General features: G+C 42.8%; 4 protein-coding genes across 4 annotated transcripts; 3 read left to right on the forward strand and 1 right to left on the reverse strand.

Annotated features, from left to right (window-relative positions):
* Positions 1 to 2,347: 2,347 nt before the first annotated feature.
* MELLADRAFT_116152 (uncharacterized protein) lies at positions 2,348 to 6,868 on the forward strand (the record flags this gene model as incomplete). Its single annotated transcript, XM_007408654.1, has 12 exons — positions 2,348 to 2,701; positions 2,791 to 2,811; positions 2,894 to 2,995; positions 3,076 to 3,464; positions 3,588 to 3,825; positions 3,908 to 3,942; positions 4,008 to 4,168; positions 4,249 to 4,272; positions 4,358 to 4,471; positions 4,549 to 4,629; positions 4,710 to 4,904; positions 4,982 to 6,868. 12 exons carry the CDS (start codon positions 2,604 to 2,606, stop codon positions 6,425 to 6,427), a joined length of 2,904 nt encoding a protein of 967 aa, XP_007408716.1.
* A 1,032-nt stretch (positions 6,869 to 7,900) lies between these two features.
* MELLADRAFT_105457 (uncharacterized protein) lies at positions 7,901 to 11,862 on the forward strand (the record flags this gene model as incomplete). The annotated part of the gene is made up of 14 exons (XM_007408655.1): positions 7,901 to 8,208; positions 8,349 to 8,487; positions 8,568 to 8,604; positions 8,670 to 8,756; positions 8,836 to 8,894; positions 8,968 to 9,052; positions 9,124 to 9,388; positions 9,458 to 9,466; positions 9,518 to 9,613; positions 10,917 to 11,006; positions 11,059 to 11,195; positions 11,381 to 11,416; positions 11,519 to 11,647; positions 11,804 to 11,862. 14 exons carry the CDS (start codon positions 7,901 to 7,903, stop codon positions 11,860 to 11,862), a joined length of 1,536 nt encoding a protein of 511 aa, XP_007408717.1.
* A 2,105-nt stretch (positions 11,863 to 13,967) lies between these two features.
* Positions 13,968 to 15,012, reverse strand: MELLADRAFT_62263 (uncharacterized protein; the record flags this gene model as incomplete). The annotated part of the gene is made up of 3 exons (XM_007408717.1): positions 13,968 to 14,114; positions 14,578 to 14,630; positions 14,685 to 15,012. 3 exons carry the CDS (start codon positions 15,010 to 15,012, stop codon positions 13,968 to 13,970), a joined length of 528 nt encoding a protein of 175 aa, XP_007408779.1.
* A 1,659-nt stretch (positions 15,013 to 16,671) lies between these two features.
* MELLADRAFT_85279 (uncharacterized protein) lies at positions 16,672 to 17,496 on the forward strand (the record flags this gene model as incomplete). The annotated part of the gene is made up of 1 exon (XM_007408656.1): positions 16,672 to 17,496. One exon carries the CDS (start codon positions 16,672 to 16,674, stop codon positions 17,494 to 17,496), a length of 825 nt encoding a protein of 274 aa, XP_007408718.1.
* Positions 17,497 to 21,707: the final 4,211 nt, after the last annotated feature.

The following is a 21,707-nucleotide window of genomic DNA, read 5'->3' on the forward strand; positions in this document are numbered from 1 at the left end:
CGATGAAGCCTTAATGTGAAAGCCTTTTCCTTTTAAAATTCAACCACCTAATTTATCGTATCTCATACTGCAAGAACAATCAGAGATTGGTCTTATGTGTACCATCATTTCTTTGAAAAAATCACTGTTTAAACATTGTTGAAAAAGTCAAATAATAAAGATTGACCTTGTCTTGATAGAAGTTTCTTCATTTGGACCAAACTCAGACAAAAAACAAGATTCTGAGCTGGGGATCTGCTTGTATGAGTGACTGGGTATTCTTTTAGTTAGTCTAGCTCTGCACCTTGATTGTCTAGTATGACCTTAAGACCATTTTCAATTAGATTGAAAACCACGGAGGTGTGTGGCTAGCCTGTACTCTTTGAATCCTCTCACTCTTCAACTGCTTATACGTCGAAGAGATGCGGGGGAAGCTGGAGGGGATGATATCGCATGTTTAGAAGCACTGGAAGTCCACTCGAGGCTGTGGTCTCATTACCAACTAACGTGCTATTTCATCAAGTCTTATCACCAAAGCTCAACATTTTTTAGTACCAGACCACTTGATCTGAGCTGAAGAGCATCATGTGTCTTGATGTGTTCAAGATGCCTGGGCAAGAAATCAAGTTCCATGATTAGGGATGGATATTAGAAAAGTTAACGCTGAATTTCTTCATCTTTCAAGACATCCACTCAAGAATTTTCAAGAACTCTGTTTTTCCATCCAATCTATGATAGGTCAAGAAAGTGGGTAAGTTCTCTCATCTTATCACCTGTTATTATTTCTGCATTGAAAGATAAAATTATTGAACCTGATCCAGGGTGCATTTGATTAATCTGAGTCTCATCAAAATACATGTTCTGTGGAATTCAGAATACCTGCTCTGCCCAATGCAAATCATTTTCCATTTTAAGATTCATAGAATGTGCATTCTGATCAGAATCAGCTTGAGCAAACATGTCCTTAGCAGTTGATGATGATCAAAAAGCAACAGAGCAATTTGATATACTCTTTGTGTTGTTTCTTGTGAAGAATTAACATGCCACTCAGTTATTCAATTCTGCCCGACCAAACTATCAAAGTACCGTCTGATTGGACCTCTTCTCCGTCCATTCTTCATGTCACAAAGGTTCAAGGTGGGTGAATGCGCTTTTCAACGTGTAATCAGATCAATCACGCATCACGAGTCTTCAGAACGCGTCATCTGGTCCTCCCCTACGCGTTTGTTACTCGAGCTCCATGTCGATGCTTCGGACAGGTGACAAAGCAAATGAGATCGGCCCAGTGCCCTTCATTGCACCTCCCTTGTGAAAGAAAGCTCTGGTGACTATGTAGACAGGGTTTGTGCTGAAGAGTAAGACAAGAGGGTAGCCCATGATGATGGAGCTGATCAGCAGGCATTCAGGTCAATCGTGTTGACTAGGTTTGAGTCTATTTCTTCTGATGACGCTGGATGCGTCAAAATTTGGACAAGGGCTCGAAAGCTTTTGAGGTTATTGTTAACCAGAATCGGGAAGATTAAGATGTGTGGTTTCTATGCTGCACCTCAACTATCGCCCACCCCTCCCGGCTGCCACTGCGCTGATCTGATGATGGATCTACTGAATGGTAAAAGTGGAATTGTAAAGCTAAATCTGGCGTGAGGGCATGTTCAACTCTCGTGGCCCAGCCCCGGACCGGGGCAGATTGTGGTGTTTGCAAAAATCCTTCTGCCATCTTTCTCCAGAAGTCATGATCCAGCGCAAATGCCTCTGAGTCTAGAAGCTGCTGGCCATCGTTCTCTGTGTTCCTGCCGCAAGATACACGATGCCGTTCATCCGGTGTGATTCCGACGTGGAGACCGAGTGGCAAGAGAGATTATGCGAGAGGCTACACGTCAAATAAACAATTTGCCATCGTTGTGATTTTGAAGCCGAGACCGAGACGGAGGAAGCGCTGAAACGATGAAGCCAAGCACGACCGTGTGGGTGTCTTGGAATCCGAGTGGTCCGTGAAAATTCTCATGGCTATGTATGTACCCTGGGCACTTGAAGATCGCGCTCAAAGAGGCATCTTACGGATCTCCGTCGGGAATCTGGACTTGTGCTTGAACAATTGGATTGTGGCTAAAATGCCACACCGGTGTTATCAATTGAGACTCAGGAACCATGCACACATCACCAGCGACGCCCGCGTACTAGAACACGTTAGCTAGCCCGCCAGAGTCCGCCATCTAGACCAACCACATTAAAATTGGATGAATGTGCCTGAATGTGTATGTACAGATGGCGAAGGTGAGGGCGAGCCCGAGGAGAGTAGCAATGGATTAAAAGCTATTACATAAAAGACCATGAGGTTTGATGAACTGGCATGACTTTAGAATCCAATCCACCCTAATCCACCCACTTCAAAGATACAATTCCAAAAATAGTATTCAAACTTAAATACTACACTGACTGTATCGATCGATGAAGATTTGATTCTCAACCAGCTCATTTTTGTACTTCTCTTATACCACCAGGGGTCCAACTTTCTCAATCCATCTGAGCTCTCTTCCTCACGCTTCCTTCCAAAACCGTCGTGTTGAGATCACTGAATCCTTTCATCTAATCCCATTCTCATTCTCAGATTCAAACTCAAAGAGATGTCCACACCAACTAATTCCACTTCTTCTACTAAAGTTGCTGCTCAATCTCTTCTTGACCCGAATCACAAGAATCCATTTGAATTCGATTCCACTGAGTTGAGTTTCAAGTTTTGATTTTCTACATTTCTCTAACTTGCTAATGCCTATCAAACTAATAACTTCTTAATTCCTCCAATCCTTTCAGTCCGCTAGTCCTATTCATCATGTAACTCTTTTCCTTCTTGTGCAGATCTAGGCTTCATCCCTTACTTATCCTTTTTGATCACTCTCGTCACTTTCACCCAAAGCCAAGCGGTCATCATCATCACACTTAGCAATGTACTTGGCTTCTTCTTCAAGAGGATTCGTCAACCCAAAGTTATCTCTGAAGTCATCGGGGGTATCATCCTGTCAGTATCTCTTCTCAATCAATCTCGATTTACTGTCCGTTCCATACTTATGCTCTCTTTACCCTTTCGATACACTCTAGCGGGCCGACGGCAATGGGTAGAATCCCTAATTTTACCAATACCATCTTCCCTGCTATCTCACTACCCTATCTCTCGCTCGTAGCAAATATTGGACTTGTACTGTTCCTCTTCATCGTTGGCCTAGAGGTGGACTTCAAGTTGATGCTTAAGAACTGGCGCTCAGCTACGGGAGTCGGGTTGGTCGGGCTTATCGTGCCCTTTGCTGTCGGTGCCGCCGTTGCCAAAGGTCTCTATGGACGTTTTGTGGATTCGAGCGTCGTCAGCTTCAGTCATTTTCTTCTCTTCATCTGTGTCGCTTTCGCCATCACTGCTTTTCCGGTACTGTGTCGGATTCTTACCGACTTGAAGTTACTTCAAAACCATGTTGGTATCTCCACCCTTGCTGCAGGTTAGTCTTCTATTCTCTTGGTCTCTTCTAAGGTCTTTGGTTCGATCTAAGTTTTGAAACATGTAACACTCCTCTCACCCTTGCCGCAATCTGTTTATTTTGCTCCAACTCGCGCTGTGGTAGGTGTTGCAAATGATGTCATCGGTTGGGTCCTTCTTGCTCTCGCCGTCACCCTCGTCAATTCTGGGGCAGGTATCACTGCTCTATATGTGATGCTGGTTGTCTTCGGTTGGGCTCTCTTCCTCGTCTTTATCGTCCGTCCAGTTTTCATTGTCATTGCTCGTCGATCGGGCAGCTTTGAGGGCGGTCCGACCCCAGGCATCACCTGTCTCGTACTGCTGATGACTTTTGGTTCGGCTTGGTTTGTCGTCACTACTTCATGCCATGAGTCAACTCTATTTCCACTGACTCTTTTACTGTTGTCTATGCTACCCCGCCATCAGGTTCACCCAAGTTATCGGAGTTCATGCTATCTTTGGTAAGCTTTCACCTTACACTCAACCGGCTTACCACAGGAATTGATATGAAATTTGTTCCTTATAGGCGGTTTCCTTATCGGCGTTATAATGCCTCACGATGGGGGCTTTGCCAGCGTTTTGGCTTCCAAGATTGAGGATCTCGTGACTGTCTTTTTCCTGCCCCTGTATTTTACACTGTCGGGACTCTCGACAGATTTGGGCAAGTTGAATGATGCTTCTATTTGGGTAAGCTGTGGCAACGTCTCATGTTTTCATATCTTGGCTTACCATTGTTTAACCCCCCAAATTTTAACTCTTGTCATTAGGGCTGGACTATATGCGTGCTGATTGTAAGCTTGAACATCTTGATCAAACAAATCATCATGACCATGGATGATCCGATGATGTTAATTTCTTTCTGGCTGGTTTCTTCAGACAGCACAAGTGTCGAAATTCGTTCCTTGCTTCGCAATGGCATTGTGGAGTGGAATGGATTGGCGAGAGAGTGGTGCGGTTGGCAGTTTGATGGCCTGCAAAGGGTTGGTAGAGGTCAGCCCCAATAGCGTTCTTGAGACTCGCTCACGTGTTGAGACGATGCTGATTTTTTCCCTCCTCTCTTCTCCCAGCTCATTGTCTTGAACATTGCTCTCAAAGCCGGAGTCCTTAACCCTCCCATTTTTGCGATGTTTGTATTGATGGCGGTGGTAGTGAGTTGACCTATCATTTCTAGCAAAGATCTCCAACCATAACATCTTTGGCTGATACTCCGTTTTTGAGCGCGCCTTAGACTACCTTTGTGACAACTCCTCTCTGTCTTGCTTTTTACCCCGAATCTTATCGGGAGAAGAAGGAACTCGCCAAACTCGCAGGACAGCGCTCACTCACTATGGGCCTCAAGCCGAGCGATTCCGACGCTGACACGGACGTACGCTCAAACATCTTGGTTGTACTCAATCGTCTAGAGCAATTACCAAGCATCATGGTCAGTCTATTGACACTGTTATTTGTTCCTTTCACTTCTGCATCGTACTGACCACTTTTTGTGCAATGTGACCATAGGCCTTCGTGAAGCTTCTCCAGCCGTCTACTAAGCCTGGATGGTCTGCAAGACCTCACAAGGCTTCATTTCCCGGAGCTTCTTCTGTATCCGAAAAGGCTATCGGTATGGCGGCAGGAGATGATAAATATTCTACGGATGTATCCGAGGTCGCCCCGGCCGTTCCAACTGTGCCCCAGGCTTCCACGCAACTATCAGTACTCAGATTGCTCGAACTCAGTGAACGTACCTCGGATGTCATGAAGGCTAGCGAAAGTGAAGAAACGGCAAAATACGATGGATTATTGAACGTCTTCAAGACTTTCGCCAATCTTAGTGGAATTGAGGTTGCACAAGCAAAGATGTCGATTATCCCGGAGGACAGTTTTGTGAAGGAGATTGCTCAAACGGTCGATCATGTCGGATCTCAACTTCTTCTATTACCTTGGTACCTCGATTGCAACGGGAGCCCTCAGACTGCTAGCTTCAGTTCCAACCCCATCGAGAACATGCTGTCGGGTAAACTCGAAGGCTCCCCGCTTTACGCTGCACTCGTCCGTGCTGTCTTTGCTGAATCGGCGTGTGACGTGGGACTTTGGATCGACCAAGGCACCTGTGCCGGCTTACCTCTCCACTCCAGCCATCACACCCACCTTTTCTTTGGTTTTATGGGCGGGCCTGATGATCGAGCTACCCTCCGACTTTTGGTACAGTTCTGCCATCAACCTACTGTGACGGCCACGGTTGTCAGGGTATTTCGGGCGGCCGAGCCAACTTCGGAGGACAATCCAGAACTTGCCAATCGAGTCATGGCAGAGGATGTGACACACAGTCGTCGGCTGAACGAATTGACTATGCATGCTGGTGTGACATCAAACGATACGGTTTACGGTAACACCACCGCGGCGGGACGACTTCAGTCTGAAACGGCCGATAATCTCCTTTGGCACAGTTACTTCGGTCCTGAGTCTGAGCAGACCGACGGTACTCAACGACACAGAAGCTCAAGCCGAATTGAGGCCCTAAGTAGGATCACATCCGAGACGGTCTCCAGTGCAGTTCCCTTGCACACAATCATGAAACGTGCACAGAAGACCGTGGCAGGTTCGTCAAGCTCAGTGATAGTGATGACAGGTCGATCAAGGCGAGGAAAAGACAGTCATACAGCCGAGTTGAGTCAATTCCTGAAATCGAAGATGGAGGAAAAGAGCGAGTCCAGGGACAGCCCGACATCGGAGGTTACGCCTGTTGTTCAGCAACTCGGGGTGATTGCTTCTTCCGAAGTTCGAAAGAGTCTAGGGGATGTAGCCAGCGGATTGATGGCAAGTGGATTAGGAGTCAATATGTTGGTAATACAGGCAGCAGTTGGCAAGTCGAATCAATTAGATGAAAGAAGGCCTAGTCTGTTGACCGGGTTCTTTGGAGGCGGAAAAACATCCACTCATGATCATGATGAAAAGGTCGCATGAACGATTTATATCACTATCTTTTCTCTTCATCTTTTGGGTTTTTGTGATCTTTCTTTGGGGTGATAATGCCCATGTTGCAGCGGCAGAGTGTGGTGGCGGATGGACACATCAATTATGATGCAGTTCCTTTTCAGAACAATATATCAGTACTATGTGTAAAACAGTTCCAAGGATTGAAAAAGTCTTAGCAATTTTTTGTCTGTGTTTTTAAGCGACTTCTTTTTCTCTGTTTCTTTTTTGATTATTTGGCTTGCAAAAATTAGGATAGCAATTTTCTCTCTATCTCTCTATTAAACTAGTCTTCTTTTTGCTTAGTGTTTATTCTTATGTCTCATTTTTTTTTTGAGAAATTGAACAAATCTTTTTTGTTTGTTTTGCACGTTTCTGATGTAAGTAATATCTGATTTAATGCAAATGAAACCCTGGAGATGGCACATTCATAAAGAATTTTCATGAGTGAATTTTGAGTTATCTTGGTATGGACAGTGGGTTCCAAAGTTTCAGTCCTTGTTGTAAAACTTGATAAGAAATTCCATCTCAATTACCTGTTGGTGCAACCATCTCCGTGGTTTTCAATGCCTGCAATTTTTTTGAAGAACTTATTTGGTGGTCAGAGAAGATGCCCTGTTTGATTGAGCTCACATCTTCTTTGGAAGGAAGTAACTCAACTAGCCTAGAGTTGTAGTATGCCTCAAGCTCAGTTGTGTGGATTGATGGGATCTTCGTATATGTGAGCAAGACCAAAGATAGGAAAGGGCCAAAGAATCTGGAAGATCTGGGTGAGCAAAGCTTTCAAAGAACCAATCTGAGATGATGAAGCAAAAGTAGCTTTTTAGGTTGATCAAACAACTTTTATGTCCTTTGAAACATCCAGTTAATCCAAAGAGATGAGCTCTTTGTATACAAAAATACCACAGCTTACATTTGAGATGTTCAATGGGACATTCTATAGAATTTCCAAATTCTTCAGACTTTTACTTATCTTTGATGTCCCCTTAAAAACAGAGGCGACCTTTATTTGTGTGGAAAACATCAGACATGTTTCTCCACTTTGTCCTTATAGCCAACAAAATGTGTCTTACACATCAGGCTCAGGCAAAAACATCACCACGACAACACGCGACCAGGAATTTAAGCAGGCGCTCTACAGTACCAACTGAGCTATAGTGCCGATGACGTCATCCGACCAGCGCTGCACATGATTTTTTCCAGACTGTACAGGACATCGGACTTGGCCCTGACCTGACCCGGCCCCCTCGGTCACTTCTGTCAAGGCTTCAATTTGGAGCGCGTTCTTTCTGAACGTCATTCCATTTTTTTGAGTTGTTGATGCGTAGCGGTTTATTCAACCTGAAGAATCCTTTATTTCACATTATCAATTACGGCCGGAATCTGGGACTACTTTCGCGCAAAACGCCCCACCGCATCGCTTACCATTGTTATAGTCAAACGCTGAATTGGACGCGTCTCGCAATGGGTCCCAAATCTAAACCGGGGGCTACTTCTAAATCAAAGGCGAAAGCGGAAGTCGAAGACAGAGATGAAGAAGTAGAAAATGCTGAAACCACACAGGACGAAAAGCCACAGCCTTCAAAACCCCGCAAACGGAAAGCTAAAGACAAAGAAGAAGAAGATACTTCATCCGCCAAGCCGACTACCAAGACTAAAAAAGCCAAAGGACCAACAGTGCCGATCCACGCTGATCTACCGAACAACAAGGCATTTCCTTCCAAGCTACAATTTGATCCCAAGGCAGAAGGTTGTATCCGAATATCAGCATGGTAAGGATCACTTGGAAAGCGTGTCACGTAGATTGATCCTGAAGGGCTACGGCTAAAGATCGCGAGGATGGACGTCAATTTTGGAGAAACTGAAATTTGTTCCGCGGTCCTCATGGTTGGGCATTGTTTCTGATTAATAGGAATGTATGCGGAGTCAACGCCTGCGATAAAAAAGGCCTGAAAACGTATTTGCAAGCTGAAGATCCAGATATTATGATCATGAGCGAAACCAAGATGCAGGCTGAACCTGATATAATGCATCTCAAACATCAATATCGAGTTTAGTTTGAACTTTTCCTTTTTCTGACATTTTTTTTCTATTTCTCTCTAATATTGATGTCACGACTTTTTCTTTTCAGTATCGATATTGGGGGGGCGATCCCAAGAAAGGCTATGGTTAGTCCGCTGTTACTTGGCTGTTGACGTGCAATATTCGGCGATTGAGATCTAGTTTTCTTCAGCGGGGGTAGCTATATTGTCTAAGCACAAGCCTCTGAATGTAGTGTACGGCCTCCCAACAGCTGACGACCAAGACAGTACAAAAGGCCGTAAGTGGCGTCGCGCTCAACCCGAAATTGCACGTAGATTGACTAAAGTATTCCTACGTCTTAGGGATGATAATGCTAGAGTTTACAGACTTTCATTTGATTGGAACCTATACTCCAAACGCTGGCGAAGGGCTTCAAGTTTGTGCCGACCTTTTGTCGTAAGGTACAGGACTTCACAATTTTCTAATCACTCGAGCTCTTTTGTCCTCAGTTCATGACCAGGAAAAATGAATGGAATGCAGCTTTTGAGAAGTATCTAAGGGAGCTGGATGCTGTTAAGCCCGTTGTATGGGGAGGTAAGTCCACTTCATTCCACCCTTGCATCAAAATTGAACATTATCACTGACGTGCAGATTTTGTATCCCAGGCGATATCAATTGCGCACTTACAGAAAAAGGTAGATATAAGATTTTCAACTTCTCCCTTGTGAACACTTTGTCTTATTCAGACCAATCTCTTTGCAATCCGGGAGACCTGCGGAATGCAACCACGAGTTGGAACAAAATTGCTGGGTACACGCAGGATGAGTGTGATGCCCTTCAAAGCCAACTGAACCCCAAGGAAGGAAGTGGACATGGCAAAATAGTGGATGCATGGCGGGTATCACGCCCAGATCTTGAGGGACATTATACGTATGTCATCAATTTTGTTCTGTCATGTAGTTGATTGATCGTTGAATGTTGTTGTGGTAAATTCAACAGTTACTTCAGGTGAGCCTCGAAACATTTCATCATTTCGATTCCGCTGTGAATGATTCTTAGCTTGGCCTTCGATGTATCTCCAACAACCTTAAATTTTAAAGTTATCGTTTTGGATGCCGTGAAAAGGGAATCGGATGGAGGATTGACTCATTCTACGTATGTCATGGGCTCCTGACACTCTATCTGGACTTTGGAGTGATCAATACTGAAATGCACATGAATTGCACACGTCTTTGTTAAAGGTTTCTGAGCGAGTAATGGAGAACATGAAAGCGTGTGAAATTCGGCAGGAGTGTTATGGGGCTTCAGACCACGTTCCTGTTATTCTAGAAATCAAGCTCAATGTGTGAAATACTTATCAACTGTTCTTCCGAAGCCTATCTCCTGCTTCACAAGTTCACCCTACATAGTTGCTTTGAGTATCCTGAAGGATGCTGGGAGAAACCGGATGGTAAATTGTGACAATCAGCTTTTCAATTACCCCCATTGATCATAGGGTCTGACATTAGCGACATGTCAGAATTCATAATGTGCTACTTCAGCTGCACTGTCAGCAGCAATGCTGGGCTTTTTGAATATACCGGGTTTCTCAAGATTGGTGTAGGCTTTTACAGTCACCATCCCTCCTACATAAGATCCAGGTTAGTCCATAAGCTGCCTCATCAACACCTCTGTCATCCAGTTCCAAGTTGAGAAGGTGGGCACATGGCTCTATTTCCATTCATAGGTCTAGAAATCCAACCACGCACAAATTGCTTGAATGACACTGCCAGCATTAAAGAGGTTCCCAGATGGGAATATTGGTCCTAAGGATCAGACTCACCTTATGCTACTGTTAGACATCTCAATCAATATTTCCTGAGGAGCCATTGTGATATATGCAGTCAATCTTTTGAAATGTGTGTCTCAATCTGAACAAAGTTACAGAATGTATTACATGTGATTTGCTTGCCTAAATGAGCAGATAACTGAGCAGACCTGTACACCCCCTTTGGTAACAAAAGTTGCATAAAGTTACATATGCAACTTTTGCATAAATTTTCTCACCGTGTGTGTATGTATAAAACTTCCTACAGTCATTCCACATTTGCTTGTGGTAATCTTTTGAAAAAAGAAAGTTAGCAAACTTGAAACCTAAGTCTTTTACCAGATAAAACCTTGAGTTTGGCTGTAAAATCTCAAGGATTATACATTGAATTATCCCAAAACCCATATGCCTTTGATAAAAAAATTAAAGTTTCAGCCACCTTCTGCTTTGAGCAACCAGCACTGAGCAGCAACTGTTCAACCACTGTCCACTTCAGCAACTGTACAATTCAACAGTTGTACACCTGAAGCATGCCCTCCTCAGTTCAACTAGCCATGCAGTAATCACACCTGCTGTTCTTAGTCTCCCTTGAGGCTGTCACTGAGTAGTGTAGACTGATCACGTGTACATATTATTCTGCCCTTGCTTTAGGGCTTGTGGACAACCAGCCTTTTCTTTGGTCGCCATGCAACAAAGTGCCTCACCTGATAGACTGCCTGTTTCAGGAACCACACAAGATGGGTTTTTTTTTAATTCAAGATGACAGCGTTCAAATCCCATCATGTCACCATAGCCAATCAATGCAGGGGAGTTCAGCCTGCCAAGAAACTGGTCCAACTTTGGTCAGAATTGACCTAGCCAATTTGACCCTTCAGGAGTTCAAAGACACAGTTACTGACTTGGCCAAAGGATTTCATATGGACTGTAAAGGTTTGTTCAAAGAGGCTGATATGAAGGGCACCATTGATTACTTTGACTGGGTTTCTAATAACCCAAGCTTTCCCAAGGGTCATCAACAAAACATTGGCAACAATGGTGACTTCAAGTGCTTCAAAGTGGTGGTTTCTGAAAATAGAGGGAAATCAATGGGAGTGACTGCTGCCATGGTTGATTAGAATGCCAAGCCAAGGAAGAATTGTGTGGTACAAAATGTAAGTGGTCATCTCTTGCTGGGTCCGCTCTCCATGTCCTCCACCGCACTCATGCCCCTGCAAAATTTCAGGCGGATTCTTTTGATTGCCTCATGCTCACAGATAATCCTGGAGCCAATCCAGAAAAGACTCACAAGCTTGCCTTGAATTTGATTAATCTTCAGGCTGATGTAACCAAGATCCGCATGGCACTCCAGACGCACTATGGAGATAGTGGTTGTGCGGGCCATCGTGAGGGGGTGACTTGCTACAATCCTGAAAGACCAAAGTTCATGATGAGACTCACATACCAAATGTTGGATGTTTGGGCTGAGTTAATTGCAAGTCTTTTGAAATTACTCCCATCTATGCTTTGCTGATGGCTATGCTCTGATTTCTTGTTATCAGGCTTCTGGCAAACCTGGGGTGACCCTGTTCCAACCACCGGTGGGACTACCTGGATTTGAGTGGGTGCTGAAGTCAGGCAAGTCAACCCGGATTCCAGCAGACTCCCTAACTTTGCCTTCAATTGTTCCTGCGCAATCACAATCAACATCACCAGCTCCACGCCCCAATCCAGATTTTGAATTTTACCTTGACCACTGCCGCATCCCAGCAAATGATATCACCACCAGAAGTGTTCTGAAAAAACTTCAACTATTCAAATTCAATGATTTTTCTCTGGCAAAAACTCTATTGATTTCCTCAAATCTCAAGGGATAGCACACAGACCTGTGGTTTGTTTGTCAGCAAAGGCTTCAGAGTATTGCCAGCACCTCAAGTCTTGTCAAGCTTGAGTTTGGAACCCCTTAATCATCCAATCTTCTTGATTTGAATTGTTCTCAATCAATTTATGCAGAATTGTACCACTCAATGGATTTCAAAAAATGTACCAACTTTCATCTTGTAGCGCTTGATGACATTGATCAACTTTTTTATTCAATCTTCTTGATATGAATCATTCTTGATCAATATCAAAGCGGATCAAACCATATCTCAATCTACTTTATCAACTTTGATCAACATCACATTTCACCTTGTTATCTTGATAGAGTCTATTTGTTTTTATTCAGATACAGTGTGTTTGAAATGGAATTTATGGGAATGTGATAATTTTGTGTTTAGCTTATGAGAGGGAACGGGTCTCTACTCTACCGTTGATTTTCATTCATTCTTAGATTCAATTGAGAAATTGAGATCTGGAGAAATTGATTATTGTGAGTTGATCACCCCAATCATCAGCATCAGTAAGTAGTGGTGAGTGAACAAACGTAAAAATATGTTCACGTGGATTGATGATTTAAGGTTAATACACATTGGATCTCAATCAATCAAATCCAAAGAGACAGAATTGTGTTCAGAAGGTTATGAGAGAACTTGTATCTGTTCTACAGTACAATTGACATTTATGTTTCATTTGATGAAGTCTTTGATCATCTTGAGCAGAGCAACTGGATGAGAAATGGTAATTAATGTGAAAAGTCTCAATTCCAGTTTCCTAAGATTCCTGTGACAAATTACTAGAGGTGAGTCTCAATCAACCTCACATCACAAATGCCTGATAACTAACCTAAGACTCCTGTGACACATTACTAAAGGTGAGTCCCAATCAACCCCCACGTCACAACTGCCTGATAACTAAGCTGTAAGGTTTCACAGCAGAAATAAAAAGGTGAAAAGATACAGTCAACTCCCTCTAAGTTGATCTCCCTGTAAGTGCATAATTCTCTATGTGCATAGGATTTTTTGCCGCCAAAAAGGGGTTTGCCAGACAAAATGAGGTCTATAAGTGCATATTCCTTTAAGTGCATGAGAAAAACACCCACCAAACTGTATGTAATTAGAGGGAGTTGACTGTAAAATGAACAACACATTCAATAACAGTGAACTGGTGTTGACATATAAACCAACAGGTAATCAAATGATAAGAGTGAAACAATTAGTATAAGATCAGTTATTCATAAGAAAAGATAAAAGACAACTGAATATCCAGCTTACTCTTTTCCTCAAATATTGGATGAGGAAAAGAGTATCTGTCAATGGGGGGTCCGGGAGGACACTACTATAAGTGAAAAATGAAATGACAAATAATGAAAAAGAAAGTTTAATTGAAACAGTTGATTACTGGAAGAATGAGGGTGATTGTTATGAGCCCATTTATGCTTATACTAAGTTATGCTTGTACTAGTCTCAGTTGTACTTCCAATCACTGGTCAGAGATTTTCTAGTCTTTACGTTGCAATCTCGTTATAGCACTAAAACACCCTTGAAGTCCCTTGATCAGATCCTTTCACGCTTCTAACAGTGATTTAGGGTGCTGTCAATCAAGGTGATTATCATTGACCTTGAGTGTGTAACCTTGAGTGTGTGATTGTTTATTTGACTAATTAATTAACGTGAATTGGTATAACATTACCACAACATCTGAAACTCAAGTAGTAGAGAGTCATGATATTGCTCTCAACATAATGGACCAAGACACATTTGATTGATGCTTAATAAGCATTTGATCTTAATCAAATCAAGCCAACTGTATATACTTGTGTTTTGGTTTTTGGTTTTGGCTCATCTGTCAGAAGATGAATTTGAACTTCTTTTGACTTTGTAATCTTTTGTGATCATCAATTGCAATAAAACCAAAAACACAGAAGTAAAATAGAAAAGAACTACATATGGAGTAAGCAGGCTGATAGCCTCCTCCTTGTATCAGAGAAGTCATCTGTTCAGCAGTGAATAAGTTGCTACATGTCTTCAAGAGACGTCTTCCTTCCTCCAAGGCCCATTTAAAATCACCTGAATGTATTAAGAAGGCCTTCATAACCCACCATACTTTTTCAATGGGATTCTTGTCAGGCAAGAAGGTGGGCAGATAGACAAGAAGAACGCCAGCTTTCCAGCACAGGTTTTTAATATTGCCTTCCATGTGAATAGGTGCATTGTCCATGATGAGGACAGAGTTGATGTTGGGGTATCTATTCTTTTGGGGATATAGTGTAGATAGAAAAGAGATGATATTGTAAAGCACTCACCAATACAAACTCCAGGAAGGCTTTGAAGCCTTCCCAATCAAATCTGACCTCAACAACAGCTCCAGCTAGAAATCCTTGCTCACAGATTGCACCGCACAGATTCCAGTGCTCTCATTCACATTTTTGACAAAGACAATGTCCGTGTTGACCTACTGGTGCCCTAAGGTGAGTGTGAACAACATCACGTTCATTCATGCCAACCTTGTCTAAAGAAGGGTGTCAGCTGAAGAAGACAGCGGCATAAAATAAACTACACTCACCAAGGAAAACTTGGGAAGGCAGGTTAGCAACCCTTCTAGCATACTCAGCTTGCTGCTCTTTGGACTGCCAAGGATCAACAGTTTGACCTTTCTTTAAGCTATAGTTGAGTTGTTTGGTGATGGTGGATTGTAATGTTGAAATGCACGGCTTTTTATCTGTGAGGTCCTCCAAGATGTTGCTGATCTCATCCAACATCAGGTTTGAGTCCTCTTCAAGGGTTTCAAAGATCAGTTGAAGGTTGTTTTCATTCAATGCATAAGGCCAGTGTGTAGGTAGGTTGCTTTGTCTTGGATCACAGAACCAGTTTTGAGTAAACTCTTTTGCCATTGCTGAGTTGAGCGCTTACAGACGTTGGTCATCAGTTCACAATTGGCATCAGCCAGTGAAACTCCGGATATCTTCTTCTTGGCGTGGCCGCTCTTGATCTGAGTATTGTAGTGGACAAAGGGCATATTGAAGGGTGAAGACTGGTTCTGGAATCAATTTGCAGTTGGTATACTCTTCATTGTAATTTGTAGGTGATGTTATAAACCCATAGGCCATCTGAAATTTGAGTTAGGTTTTGAGTGTGCTCACTTTCTTTTTTAAAAAGATTGCGACAACCAAATCCGGAATGGCTGTATCTGAAGACATTTGGTAAACTTGTCAAAGGTTGCATCTATACAACTGTTGACAAGCTTACCCTTGTGTTTGCCATTTGGGAAAATCAATCTAAGATTTATTCGAGTCTGTGATTCATCAGGGGGTTTCAAGTTTGATTTTCTTTTGCATAATTTTTATAAATTTGGACAAGTTGTTTGTAAAAACAATCTTTGTAAAACAATGTATTTAAGCGTAAAAATATGCAAAAAAATCTAACTTGAAAATGGCTAAAAATGTTTGTACTTTTGCCTCCCGACCCTTGAATTTTCATCCATTTTTTATAGAATAAACACTAGAATGTGCTTCTGGGGAAGGGCTTTCTATGTAGAGGTTTTTTAAAAATTTGAAAATTATAAGCTATGTTTTTATTCAGGGACATTTGAATTAGGGGGGCTCAAGTCAAAATATTTTACTACTTTTATGGTAAAAAACTTTTCCCAAATTTTTTTGAGCAGCAAATTTATGCGAATTTGCGTAAATCTGCTGCTCAGAAGGAGATCCGAAAGAAATTTTTACGGCCCTTTTTTACGAATTGGGAAAAGTTTTTACAGCACGGTACCGTCAAAAACTTTCCCCAATTTTTAAGAAAAGGCCGCAAAAATTTTGACTTGAGCCCCCTTATTTTAGGCATTTTTTTAACTTGAAACCCCCTATTAAGGGGGCTCAAGTCAAAACATTAGGGGGTTTCAAGTCAATAAATTTACGGTATTTTACAGTCCAACAAGTTGTCTGATGTTGCAAAATATACTGTAAATTTAAAAAAATCAGGACACCTTTTTAGGTGTCCCGAATGGTGTTGACCGTATATTTGCAGAAAAAAAACCCACCGTAAAATTTAAAAAGGATTCAACTATTTTGAGCCCGGTTGAAGATAACCCGTAGCCCCCTTTTTCTGGGGTATTACCCGAGATACCCGCAAAAACCCGAAGCTCCTTTGACAAATTTAGCCTGAGTCGGACTCCAAGGGCTACTTGTTTGGGCTCGAAAACACTTCGCAGCCCATCATTTTAAATTTCATGCCCTACTCCCCATCTTTGGGCTACAAAATCAACGTAAACTCTGAAAGAGCATGTCAACTATTACAAAAGGGCTCCACAGAACACCTGCGCCCGGACCGGCCCCTATATGCCATATATGCACAGGCCATATGGCCATGGAGGATACATAAGGTCAAGGTAACCCTCGTTCTTGGACATCCCCGTTCCCTTCTTCCTTTGTCCAACCTTTTAAGTTTCCTTTTCACAATTCAATCTCAATTCAAACAACTCAACTACCCCCTACCTACCATTTAATTACCCACACACACAAGCCCCACACTTGTTAATTGAACCTCCGTATCGTGTCATGTCCGCGCCAACCCCACACTCACTAATAAACACCTCCAAAGGTGATCAGCGTGATCAACTATCTAAACCACTTCCTGTTCAATCGTCAACACCCACTCAACCTCAAGTTACTCCCAACCTTTATCCTCCTTCACCTAATCCTCTTTCTCTTACTTCAACTCTCACTCAACCTCATGTTACTACAAACCCTCCCTACTTTTATCCCCCTTCAAACCACCCTCACGGAGCTCAGCATGTGTATCCTGTACCTCCTAATCATCCACCTTTTCCAATGAACCCTTATCGACAATCACCGAACCATTTTCAACCACCTCCAAAGCATTACCCACCACACAACCCGTACCAGCAACTCGCTTATCCTCCACAATTTCAACAAACCTTCAACTCTTACCCGACAAATTATTATCCTCCTCATCCTTCTTCAAACACTTTTGTTACCCCTCAACCTCCTCCGAATACTTTCATTCCACAACCACCAGCTGCAAATACTTCTTATCCCCCTTACCCCCTTCCACATCAATACATGATGAACGGTGGAAATCCGACTGAAGGTCCTCTTGATGAACCAACTCCAGCTTCCCAATCCCAATCTCAAAATCCGGCTTCAACGTGTACCAATACAGTGTCTATCAACTCGAGCTTACGTGAACCTACACAAAGCCAAACTACAGCTGGAGACCTTGATGTTCAATCAATCACGGACACGACAATCAATAATGTTGGGGAGGAGGATCTTGCCGAGGCCGTTGAACTTATTCAAAATGAATGTGACGCCGATTGGCCGCCCATTGGTAAGTTTCATTTTCATCTTTGTTCAAGATAATGGAGAATTAACATTATCATGTTTTGGTGTTAGGTGTCCTACCAGTTTGTTTGTTAGAAGGACCCAAGGTTGGCAAAGCGTTTATCGAACTAGAAAACGTCCTGATGTATCTCAATGCGATTGCACGCCATCAAGGCTATGCTTTGGCTATCAAGAGCCACAAAACCAAACAACAGCGCACAGTTAGAGTTTATATACGATGTTCCTTAGGTCACAGGCATTCATCAGTGGCTCAGCGACGGACAACTTCTTCGAAGAAAACTGGCTGCTTATTTGAAATTTCACTTAACTATCACTCAGGTTTAGATAGATGGCTTGTTACTCAAGACAAGAAGAACCCTAACAAATCTACTCATAATCACCCGCCATTCGACCAACCTCACAATATGGCTATCTACCGGAGATTTCCACCTGCTATTAGAGACTCAATCAATTTCATGTCTTCTGCTGGGGTTTGAGCCGGCCAGATTCGCTCTCTCCTGAAGGTCGAAACCGGATCACAGCCATTGGTCCGGGACATACACAACGCAAGATATCGCCTCAGGGATACTTGGCTGAACGGTCGAACACCAATTCAGGGTCTTTTTGATTTGATTGCGGCGTGTCATTGGGCTCATCGGACTCTCACCTCACCGGAAGGAACCCTACTCAATCTATTCTTCACAAGCCCATCAGCAATCATTCTAACTTGAAGATTCCATACAGTCCTTAGTCTTGATTGTACTTACAAGACGAATCGTTTCAATTTACCTCTGCTACACATTGTCGGTACTACTAACACCAATCGGTCCTTCACCGTGGCCATGTGCTTCCTCAATAGCAAAGTCAAATCGCAGTATGAATGGGCTCTTACCCAGCTCAAAGAAGTTATATTCCAGGACGAGGACCAAACTGTCACTACTCGACTCCCGCAGACCTTTGTAACCGATGCTGAACCGGCCTTATTCAACGCGATTTCTTCGATTTTTCCAGACTCAGTACATATATTGTGTATTTGGCATATCAACCTTAACATAGCCAAAAATTGTAAGAGTAAATTTTCAGACGCCAAGTGGTCAGAGTTCATGAAGTTGTGGAATACATATGTTTCCTCTTCCACCCCAAGCGATTACGATAACAATCTCGCCGCGGTGACCAAAGTTGCCAGAGCTCATAATATCTTCGATTATTTGAACAGCACTTGGCTCCATCGAAGTGAAAAATTTGTCACCTTATACACGTCTCGTACCCTTCACCGTGTCCGGGTAGTGTTCGCTCGTCGACGAGCGCGCACGACTTCCCTTTCTGCCTCAAAGGGAGTTGGTGTGCGCTCGTCGACTAGCAAAGCCTACACAGACACGGTGCTTCATTTTGGTAATTCTTCAACCTCACGAACCGAAGGGAGTCTTTATCGAGCAAAACGATTCCTAGACGGTCGTAACAACGACTTTTTAACCTGCTTCAACTCCTTCAAGCGTTTTGAAGAGCATCAAATGAGTGAAATATCAATTTTATTAGGTATCGAAAGAACAAAGACACTTCATGATATGCCTGCGTTTTTCAAGGATCTCAAAGGAGTTGTATCACATTTCGCTCTCAAAAAGCTCAAACTTCAATATAATTTGCTTCCTGACTCACTCCAAATTCCATGCACCAACACTTTCCGAGGCGCGTGGGGACTTCCTTGTAGCCATGAATTAGCTCAACAAAGAGATAATAAGGACTCCATCTCGCCTGATCTTATTCATACACAATGGAAACTTGCGATGGACGAACCTCCGGCGACCCATGACGGACTTATTGGAGCTGCACGTCGCAAATTTAACCGCTTGCTTGAGCTCCCTGAACATTCCCTCCGAAAACTTTTCAGCGAGGTTACCCTTTTGGAGACAAGCCGTTACTCCCTGGTTCCAATTCTCAATGCGGAGGTCAAAACTGTTATGATGTGATAGTATGGATGTTGTGTGTTACAAGGTTATGACATCATAGTGTTATGCTAATACATGTTTCTCTATTATAATATGTTTATATCCAAATTGTTGTTAGTTATATATATTATAGATTGGTTGTCATGATGGATTGGTTTCTTCTTCACCTTTCCTATTCATTCTAATCTTTCTATTCTAGGTAAGTTTATCACTACTATGAAATACTACCTTTCCTATTGATTCTAATCTTCTATTCTAGTCCGTGATCCATCTTATCAAAAACTGACACTCGAGGTCGACCTCGATCAATTCATGGGAAACGGTCAGCCCCTGCAAATGACACCACCTGATGGAAATCCGATGTCGAAGTTGAAGAGGCTAGTAAGAAGCCTCGTACCTGCAAGTGTAGCTTCTGCAACGTCGGTGGCCATCGAATCACAACCTGCCCTCGTCGCCTTGCTCAATTGGCCCAATCTGACGGTGTTGTACTTACGTCGACCAGCGCAAAAGGAGCTCCCAAACACAAACAGCCAGTAGCAACCACTTCGTCAACCTCTAATGTCGATGACTTTGATATTGTACCACTGACATTATCCGACATCGAGGAAGATGAAGGAGTGTCTGGGTCCTCCGACTCCGAAAATGAAGATCCTTCACGCTCAAACCTAAGTGATCAACATGATCAATGTGAATCAGATGAGGAAAACCTGTGTCCGTTTTGTGATGAACCCCTTCCAGAGCAGCCTTCCACCAAACTCCTCGACTTGATGGCTGAACTATTGGCAAAGCCAAATATTCGCCAGGGATTTGGACGCACTGGCGCTAAATCTCTTCCTGTATGTAATCTCGCTCAACTTCTCACTGACATTGTTTATTGACGTTTTTGTTTACTTGGTTGATTTACAGTTCATTCAGACGGTGGACTTTTGCCAGCTTCATCACGATGAGAAGGATATCATTCCACTTGGAATTAGCAACGGATGGCCGACCAAAATTGATTTTGAACGATTAGAAGAGTATGTTTTATTACTCTCTAAAGTTTGAATTTACTAATCACTGACCTTGATGATCATTGTAGACGAATCAAGGGTCATACCGCGATCCTTAGCAAAATTGTCAACAAAGTCGAAGGCTCTACCTACCTTGACAATGCAAAGAAGAATTTCAAGACCAAGGGCAAATCCATTTTTCGAATTGATTTAGACAATATTGACGTTGAGATACCTGGCTAGTAAGTTATAAGTCACCCCAAGACTCAAAGTATTTCTCACTTTGACTGATGAATACCTGTTTCAGTTACGGGTATCAAGGATTTGAGATTATCATTCAAACACTAGAGTCTATTTTCTTGAAAGACCTGTCTTCCTATAACCATCTCAATGCAAAGAAGGCCGCACCTCTCACACCCGATTTCTACCTGCAACAGGTACTCATACCGGAACTCAGTCTTTGCTTGATTGCCACCGATCTCAACTTGGAACCACGCAATCCCAAGGTACAAGCCACTTTGGAAGCTAGTCGGTCTTTTGGCTCAGCTGTATTTCCAATTGATTCACAATCTTCATTCACATCAAATCGAAAAAACATCGTTAAAGAATCAACAGTTGAAACAAAGGTCAATACATGTATTCAATTGCAAAAAAGTGCTGTAGTGAAACCTGAGGAACAAATCGTATTGCAGCAACTGCCCAAATCCATAATTCCTTTCATCAACTTGGTCTTCAATCCACCCGCTCAGGGCAACTGTGGCTTCTATGCCATTGCCCAAGCGCTGAACATATATAACAAGGAATCTTATGTATTAGTTTGCCATCAATTGCTTGAGGAACTTACTTTTTTTTGAAAGGACCATGAACATTTACTTTCAACTATGCACACCAGAATGAATCGGATAAGAACTCGGCAAACACAACCATTTGCCACCGAGGTTGTTGATGATCTGGTTCATCGACTTCAACCCCAGGGACCTACGTGCACTCGGGAATTCTGGATGCGAATGCCATACCTTGGCTTCGTCATCGCAAGTACTTACAATCGTCCAGTCATCTGTTATGATCCGCTTGAAGTCAACTCATACACGTTTTTCCCTTATCGCACACTGCCCAACTCTAATGATCCTATAATCTTGGGATTTGTCAATGGTGACCATTTCGTTACTTTGGGTAGTCGTAATCGACTTATACTTTTTCCTGAAGTGTTGCACCAGAACCACTCAGCCACATTCTCCAACATGCCGGAATGGATAAAAAGTCCAAGTTGAAATGGATTTGTGGGCAAAACGAAATTAGGTGGTACATTTTTGGA

Source organism: Melampsora larici-populina, assembly GCF_000204055.1.
Source record: "Melampsora larici-populina 98AG31 unplaced genomic scaffold MELLAscaffold_13, whole genome shotgun sequence".
In the NCBI taxonomy this organism is placed as follows: Eukaryota; Fungi; Basidiomycota; class Pucciniomycetes; order Pucciniales; family Melampsoraceae; genus Melampsora; species Melampsora laricis-populina.